Below are 9,542 nucleotides of genomic sequence, written 5' to 3'. Positions count from 1 at the left end.
AGTAGTAATTAAACCTCGCCACCCTCATCGCCACTAGGTAGGATCTAACCTGTATCCTTGCCTGTGTTCGATCGAATTCGGTTCGACTCACCCTCCAACTGCTCTCTAGGCGTCTTTTCCGGCGCTTCATCTCTCTCAGCTCCTCGGTAAACCAGGGAGCCAATTGAGATCTGCGCCGGGTCAGAGGCCGCAAAGGCACAACTCGGTCCAATGCTGCGGCAGCGGCCCCTTCCCAGGCCGCCGCCAGATTTTCAACCGAGTCGTGAGCTAGGTCCTCCGGATATGGCCCAAGCTCCGTCTGGAACCTCTCTGGGTCCATCAGGCGCCTGGGGCGGAACCATCTAAGTGGTTCCTCCTCCCTGCGGCGGGGGGGAGCGGTCCGGAAGTCCAACCTGAGGAGCATTCTATTAGCATAAAATGGAATAGAGAGGTGGACTATTATGTTCTTGAATATTTTATACAACCTTCCTCAACATTCCACATATTTCCTAATATATCTTTAAAATATGTTCAATTATAACAAAGACTAGACCGATTGGGAATGATGGGTAATTATATAAAATATTTGAAAGGGCTTCAGATTTGGTGATTATAATGAAATGGATTTTTCAGAACTGAGAAAGATAATAGCAATTTGAAAAATAATATTAGTTTGGAATTTTGATATGTTCCTTCTTTACCAGGAAAATGGGTGGCTTTCTCTCTATCAAAAGAAAGTAAGCAAGGGGATCAAAGAATTTTCAGTCTACAAACTTAAGAGGGGTGATAAATGAGGTGATAAACTAAATATAAACAATTGCAAAAAATTATCTAATGTTACCTCCTTTTTATAGTTTCAATAAATGTAGTTAATAAGACTCTGTGAGGATATATCCTTCTCATTTGCAAGCAGCTGGGGGACTGATACATGATAGCTATAACTATAGAATGTCCTATCTTAATATCTGATACAGCAGTCTTTATAATGGGCAACAGTAGGAGAAGGCACTATGTTCCCATAACACACAGTGCCATAAGAGTAAAGTTTTTGGTTCTTGTCTATTATCTATTGATCCTATATTAATAGCAAAGGAAAGATCCAAACATTTAATATTTTTTTACCAATTGCTCTTTTTGATGAGACATTGTGGTTTGAGTTTGATATGGAATTTTGACTAATCAGTAAAAATCTTATCAACCGCTCATGTTGATCAATCAACGAGAGGGGAGGGTTATTTGCAAGAGTAACTGGGAGATGCTGGCAGTCAATCAGTTGCATATGAGGGAGACATAGTTGGGATGGCAAACAGAAAACAATTGTAGATATAACTTAAAAAACTACCGACTACTGGAGATGTGTTGATCACTCTTACTAGCTATAGAACTAGTCATAGATATGATTAAACCTGATTTTTGCTAAATCAATTAGCTCTTCCTCTTAGTCTCAAAGGAACTTTTTCAAAAGGCAACTGGACTGGTTTTTTTTCCTTTGAGGAAGAAGCAAACATTTCGCTTCTCATCCAAAAAGCTTCGTCAGTTGTGATGATGGAGGGAATGGAAGAATAAGTACTGATCCGATGATTGCGGGGGAGGGGGAGTGGAAGGATTGTATTTCTTTGCAGTCATGCTGGTCGTTAGCACTCTCCCAGAGAGCTCTTGGGGCCATATGGGGGTTTATTTTTGCCCTCAGGCTCACATGAATCAGAGTGCAACTGGTTATGGAATCTTCTTGGAACTACTGCAAGGGCTGCATTTTAGACTGGAGATAGGGGATGTCTTATCCCTCCCCCTCTCTTGAGAGAGGGCTGCTCATTGTTAACATAAATGGCCTATTTTATTCCTCTTTCAAACCAATGATCCTCTCTATCCAGAATATGGACTAAGCTGCCTTCAAAAAAGTGACCTTTGTCTTTCAAATGCAGATGGACAGCTGAATTTTGTCCTGATGGGTTTGATCTCCTATGTTGTGCCATGCACTCATGGAATGGTTATTTTGTTTCACTAATGTACACATTGACACATGTCTCATTGTATCATATTGCATATATCACATCATGCTTAGTTTGTGTCTGGGTGTTTTATCCTTGGGATGGACAAGCTTCTGTCTTAATGCATTCTTGGGTTTAAAATGGATGTGTATGTTGTATTGGTTGAAAATTCTCCTGAGTTTTTCAGATATTCCTGCAACGTACGGAATGACAACGTTGTTGTTCTATTCTTTTTCCCAAAAGTGCTTTTTCACGAGGCAACTGGACTTTGTTTTTTCTCTTTGAAGACATTTCACTTCTCATCCAAGAAGCTTCTTCAGCTCTGACTGGATGGTGGGGAATGGAAGGATTTATATTCCAGACAGCATTCTTTGATTGATGCCACCTGGAGGCTTATCTATGTTGTCAGGATCACCTGAGCTTCTGCCTTGTCCACCCCAAGGATAAAACATCCAGACACAAACTGAGCAATGTGGTATATGCAGTACAATGCAGTGAGACATGTGCAGATCTATACATTGGGGAAACAAAACAACCACTCCATAAATGTATGGCACAACATAGGAGAGCAAACCCATCAGAACAAGATCCAGTAACTTTTTGAAAAAGCAACTTTGAGACAACTCTGACCTGGATGACTGAGAATCTCCATAGACACTCTTCCTCTTAGCTTACCTTAGAGAACCCATAGAGATTTGTTCCATATTATTGGCAATATTGATTTCCTACAGGCCCCACCCAATGTCTTTTCTTCTGTTTGTTCACATCAGAGTCTGATTAAGATGTTTTGTGTTCCGTATCAGCTGCCTCTTTTCTTATCTAAAATGATTAATTATTATTTCATTTCATATTTTTAAATTAATGTTCTGCCCCACAGAACCATGAGGTAATATACAATTCTAAGAATGTAATACTATAATACAATCCCCAAACCAATAAATACAGTTTTTATGAATCTCAGGTTCTTTCTTACTATTAAAATGACATGTAGATATTTTTCTATTATTTTCTATTCTTCCTTAACCCCAAGCAAAGTATATAAATTGTATATTTATGCAAATATGTTATTTTTGAATAGACCATTATAGCTGCTTTATTTCAATGTCATATATATATAGTTCTGGATATAGCTGTTCTGAAACTGCATGTTGTTTTTTTCTCTGATAGGTTCTATCACTGGGAGCAGATGTCCTGCCAGAGTATAAATTGCAGGCACCACGCATCCACCGATGGACTATTCTGCACTACAGCCCCTTCAAAGCAGTATGGGACTGGCTTATCCTACTGCTGGTCATCTACACAGCTGTCTTTACTCCCTACTCAGCTGCCTTCTTGCTCAATGAAGACCAGGAGGAGAAACAAGCAGACTGCAGCTATTCATGTGACCCCCTCTATATAATTGACCTCATTGTAGACATCATGTTTATAATTGACATTGTCATTAACTTCCGTACTACTTATGTCAACATGAATGATGAGGTAGTCAGCCATCCAGGAAAGATTGCTATCCATTATTTCAAAGGCTGGTTTCTCATTGACATGGTTGCTGCCATCCCCTTTGATTTACTCATATTCCGCTCTGGATCTGATGAGGTGAGATATACATTATCTTACACTGAGGATATATTTGACAGCATGTGATATTTGTCAGTTGTCAGGTGAACATACTGAATATGTCATGGATTTTTAAAGGGTTGTAGAAAATTTCCAGAAGTGGATGTGCCATGAATCATTTTGCTTATAGAACCTCACTATCAACAGTACTTTATAGGTTGCACCACAGCTCTAATCAGGGTGTGTTGTATGTTCTGAGCTTTTCAAACACCAGCTATTGCTCTAATGCCAATTACACAATTAATAATGCACAAATACCTTGATGACTCTGGATAAGATGAACAAGGTTTGTAGGCATTGTTGGGATTTCTGGATGTTTTAAATTCTCTCATCTAGAAAGAAATCTACAGCTTATTTGGGGGCAGATATAATTTTTCTGGAGCTAAAAATCTTTAAAAATTCTGACCTTAAGGAATTGCTATTAGAGAATAATAGTAACATTTCATAAAATCTCATAGGTGCCTTAAAATGCAAAAAAGTAAAATATGTATAGACAGACATATATTTTAAATGACATTATGTTCAGAATATCTATCTCGAAAATATTTCCTCTTTATGCTTTTTTCCTCTTTCTTAAAAAAAAAAGAAGAAGAATGCATTTGCAAGGCGAGTATGACATTTTTCATGCATCTGTTAGATTGATTCCGCATGTGCCTATTAAAAATGGAAATAAGATCCAGAAGTCCTCCCACTAATTCATTGTTTGTTCTTTACTTTCTGCACATTTTCTTTCTTTTCCTCTCTCTAGACAACAACTCTGATAGGTCTTCTAAAGACTGCACGGCTCTTACGCTTAGTGAGAGTAGCCCGCAAGTTGGACCGCTATTCAGAATACGGGGCTGCTGTACTCTTTCTGCTCATGTGCACATTTGCTCTCATTGCCCATTGGCTAGCCTGCATTTGGTATGCCATTGGCAATATGGAGAGGCCCTATATGAAGCATAAGATTGGATGGCTGGACAACCTCGGTGACCAGATTGGCAAACCCTACAATAACAGTGACCTCTCATCTGGCCCTTCCATCAAAGATAAATACGTGACTGCTCTCTACTTCACATTCAGTAGCCTTACCAGTGTGGGCTTTGGCAATGTCTCACCCAATACCAACTCTGAGAAGATTTTTTCCATCTGTGTCATGCTGATTGGCTGTAAGTGCTTCTGAACCTTCTCTGTAAATTTAATAGTATCTCCCTCTCAGCCATAGCAACATTTCATTTTTTAAAAAACATTTCTTCCAAGCATGTCTGATATTTCCTGGCATGAATCCAAAGTCTGCTCTTCCTTTGAGATACAGTATTAGTGATATCCACTGGAACAGATAGCTGAATCACCATAAATGGCTTGAAGGAGGAACCAGCTACATCTAGGCTGTTATCGGTTCTTAACTTCTGCAAAGGGAGGTGGAAAGAATCTATATAGTAGCATATAGTGATTTTGAGCACAAAACAAAAATTTGGCCCATATGGTTAGTACACAAATGCAAGTTAAAACCCACATTTATTCATGATCTCTGCATCAGGCATGTGGATTTTCCCATAGACAGATTTTTTTCCCCCAGTACATTCTAAAGCGAGTTTAGGGCAGGACTACACTGCCCACTGCATATACTGCTACATTTAATAGAAGTAGCACAAAATATCTCAGTTCATCTTTTCCACCCACAGCAACATTCTCCTTTTTCTTCTCAGGCAATGTTGAGCTCTTGAATTTTTTGTTTTGTTTTTGATGATGGTGATGATGATGTAATTATTTTTGTTATTATAACTTTTTAGCAAAATATTTTTGCCAATGTTTACCTGAGAATTCCCCCTGGACTTTGGGCTGGAGACTTTTCCCTTGGAATTACTGTGGAAGTAGACATCCTCTGTGTAGGAGTGTGTGTATGTGTGTGTGTTCCTCTGTGTCAAGCAAAAAACAATTGTGGAGTCTCCTGTATAGATTCTCAGACATTTTCCACGTAACACATCACAAATGCCTGTGGGAACTAGTATTTCAAGCCACTGTATCAGGCACTTCTTATGCTTAGCTGTCAAAGCAGCCTCTCAAAATATTTATTATGCCTCAATTCTGAATGCTTCATTATTATATCATTGAAGGATGGCTCAGTCTATCATATCACTGATGGATATGTCCTCCCCTTCTTGTCTAGTAGCCGTATCTCCTGCTGATCTAGACTAAAACTGGTTCTGCTGGTGAATGCTGATCCAGAGCCACCATTAACATTGAGCAAATATGTAATTGTTAACCATTCAAGATAGATCAAACCTAGAAACGAAAGACACCTAAGCTAATAATACTTTTATTATAAAGTTTTAGTACAAAATCTTGCCATTCTGAATGTGCTTCCTCCCTCCCTTTATTTTCATGAGAACCTGGTAAATTCATATCTGAGATGCTCTCTTAAATTTCATTTCTGCCCTAGACTGAGATCTCTTTTATTTGACCCTTGTCTTGGTTGTGGCTCTTCCTCTTGTTTCTCAAGGTTCCTTCAGCTCATTACATTAATGGTCCTGAGCTTCAAGAAATGAAGTGTAAGTACTCCATCAGTCATGCTGTGGACTATGGAAAAACCATAACAAACATTGACCAAAATGATATATGGTTCTCAGATTTCAGTCTCAAATCTCAGTCTCAGATTTGAGTTATCTACTTGATTCTGTTAGGGATCTAATGATTTTTTCAATTTTTGAGGATATTTGCCATTATCTGGAACATTGCTAAGACCCTTGGCTTCGTAGTTAAAGATCTGTTTCCAACAATTAGCAGTCTAGCATGCACGTCTATACAATCACATTCCATTTTATCTATATGGCTGCTTGGTATAAATGACTAAAGAATCTTGACTTTGGTCCTCAGATTTACCATCTTGTGTTTTCTGGAAAGAACCAGTCTCTTACCCCTTCAATACCAGTTGTCATACCCCTAGGATAAACTAAGGTCAATTAATTATTGCAGCTCAAGTCTTACAGCTAGAATCTCACATCTTCCACTTTGGGACTGAGCATGTATTGTATGCCCAATTTCCAACACACAAAATTTTAGAAATCCAGATAATTAACAAAACTTCTCTCTCAAGTACCCAGGGGATAAGGAAATATACCAATCTGGAAGGAGGTAGCACTCTTCATATTTCCATCTGAAGAAATATTAAAAAGATGGCTTATTCTCTTAACTCATAACTCAAACACTGAATCCAACATAATGGCTCTCTTCCTGTTATTTTATTATATCAAAAGAGGGCATTTTTTCTCCCTCAGAATGTTAGTGATTTTACTTGATCTTGAGATATGCATGGTGACATTAGTATATATCTTTTATTCCTTGGCAATCTCATGGATGCATCTTTTTCATATTTCCATCAAGCTACAATATATCTCTACAAATACTTGTAATTCATGATGAGTAGGATACCTTATCAGTTCCAATTATCCTTTCTGGATTTTCTTTAGTTCTGTGGATATTTATTACATGCATGGCATCCATAGTGTCTTTTTATTACTGTGATGCATAGTAAATTACCTGGATGTCAGACAGTTTGTGGCATTCACAAATCTGGACCAGCAAGATCCAGCTTCTCAATCTTATCCTTTCTTCAAATATGGGTAACTTTTGAGAAAAGTCATAATCTCCTTTTTGGATGCTTAACTTCATAGAGGCAAGATATGATTTCCACAAGGAAAGATATTTCTACCATACAATAGGCAAAGAGACTATAAAACTGGCTTCTCAAAATATTTTAGGACATATATCATCAGCTACAGATTATGTCCTTTGTACTACTGCACGTAAAGCCACTGCTCTTAGGTGTATCCAGATAGTATCACCTAACATTAATAATTCCTGTTCTCAGATCACTATTTTAGATGGAGTGAAGGGGTCCCTTCTATGGTATATCAAAATACTTAATCTACTGTAGGATGGGGCAGCCATTTTCTTCTATAATAATAAGAGAGATCTAGTTGAAAACTGGCCACACAAAGCAACTATACTATCCAGCATTCAGCAACAAAAATCCTTCAAAATCATGGATCCATCCAATTATCATTCATCTATAAAAACATTAAGGTACAAGAGAACAGATCCAAAGACAAACCAAGTCAAATGTTTAGGAAAGAGTCTAGAGATTACAAGTTTTTAAGGTGGGATTTCTATGAGGCTATCATAGGATGGTGTTGTTTCAGTTATCTTTGTGAGCTCATGATACTCTTTAAATTCCAGAACTCCCTCCCTCTCTCCCCCATCCCTCTCTTTCTCTCTCTCATATATACACACACACAAGCAAACAAACAAACTCAGCTGGCCCTGATCAGAACTGGCTTCTTCTAGCACCTTACTCCTGAGTAGCCCTGCTAGGTCCAACTGGCTCTCAGTGTAACCCAGTAATTCTACTCCTCTTTACATTTTAATTTCACTCTCCACAAATGTGGGTGATCATGAGGGTTTGATGAGAAAGCTTGTGGACTAGGATAATGACTGCTAGAGCAGCATGAAAACCATGAGACTACTTCTGCTTTTTATGATCCTTTCTCCTCTTCCTCATTTGAGAAAAACTATTAAGACTAGGTCATGACAGCACTACATAAACAATTTGAACTATTCATAATGCTCAAAATGACCAAAATATTTGGGGACTTTATTATCAAGGTAGTGCATGGTTACCATGGAGATTTTTAACTTTCAACCAAGCTCAGAGGGTACCAAGGACCCCAGAATTTTAACTGTCATGTAGTATCTCCAATAAATAACTTAATTTCTCAATCTTGTTTGACTTGTCTGAGAATGATACTAAAAACTGGAAAATTATGAATTTGAGTTCTGCCTTAACCATCAAAACCAGCTGGGTAACCTTGGGCCAGTCATTCTCAACCCAACTCAACTAATCTTATTTCCTCATTATTGTGGGGAAAATAGGAGGAGGGATTTGTATTGGATATTCGCTTCCTTGAGTTAGGATGAATATAAAACAAACAAACAAATAAATATTCCCAGCAGCTGCCTTGCAGATCTTTTCAGTGATCCCCAATGTTATCCCCAATGTTCTTTCTATGAATGTTAGGCTCAGAAATCCATCCTAAAACACATTTTATTTATTAAACAATTATTAAATAAACAAATATTTTCATAGATTGGACACTTCGAGGGTTGATCATTTCATCTCTGGTGTCCCAATGTCCTTAAATGTATTTTGAGGTGGGATAGTCAGTGCAAAATACATTTCTTTGTTTGTTTTTTGACTGGCGCCTCTTTGGTCTCTTTCCACTGATTCCTCTACTAATGAAAGCCATTTCAGAGAGTACATTGCTAATCTTATCCTTATTGTGCTACTGTAGAATAAAAGCATGAATAGCACCATTTTCTCAACCAGATCCAAAGCTAATGAAACTTAGTACCTCTTCTCAAGGAAAGTCTGTTCTTGGATTATTATTTTTAATTTCTTTTGATAATGTCAGCAATGCCAGCAATACCAGAGTTGAAAATATCCCTCATCAACATAATGGTTCATGAGTGGTGTACAAAAACAGTATTTGTTGGTTTCTTCACTGTTAGATCGCGCAGGCAGTAAGACACAAGTCGAGTGACAGTCAGCTCTCAGTTTATTGGCAAGGCATAAAGTAAATCCGGACTGGCTCTCTGGGCCAGGGGAGCCCTCTTTTATGGGATTCCCCTGGCTTGTAATCACACAATTCCATTGGCTGGCAAGACCCTGTTGCTAGTTAGCCAACCAGCAACGGGAATGAAACTGTATGCAGATGGAGAAGGGAAATCACCCTTAATGGGCGATCAATGGTGAAGGGCAATCACCCTTAATGGGCGATCAATGGTGAAAGGCAATCACCCTTAATGGGTGATCAGGATATGCATAGGGGATTAAGGGGGGGGGAATACAAAGAACACAACACCCCTCCCCTCAAAGTTCTTGCTATCATCCTTGGTGAATAGTGGTTACATAGTCCTTCAGAT

General features: G+C 38.4%; 1 protein-coding gene across 1 annotated transcript in view; it reads left to right on the top strand.

The window, feature by feature from the left end:
* KCNH6 (potassium voltage-gated channel subfamily H member 6) overlaps nt 1-9,542 on the top strand; it is a 114,329-nt gene that overhangs the window by 79,241 nt on the left and 25,546 nt on the right. Inside the window, exons 5-6 of the mRNA XM_029287229.1 lie at nt 3,135-3,560; nt 4,330-4,729. Of these exons, the coding sequence (XP_029143062.1) occupies nt 3,135-3,560; nt 4,330-4,729 (826 nt within the window). The remainder of the gene's footprint in view (nt 1-3,134; nt 3,561-4,329; nt 4,730-9,542) is intronic.

This window comes from Protobothrops mucrosquamatus, unplaced genomic scaffold (assembly GCF_001527695.2).
Source record: "Protobothrops mucrosquamatus isolate PMUCROS unplaced genomic scaffold, P.Mucros_1.0 scaffold_257, whole genome shotgun sequence".
Taxonomy (NCBI): Eukaryota; Metazoa; Chordata; class Lepidosauria; order Squamata; family Viperidae; genus Protobothrops; species Protobothrops mucrosquamatus.
The sequence above is the reverse complement of the archived record's forward strand: the minus strand, read 5'-3'. Positions and strand labels throughout refer to the sequence as shown.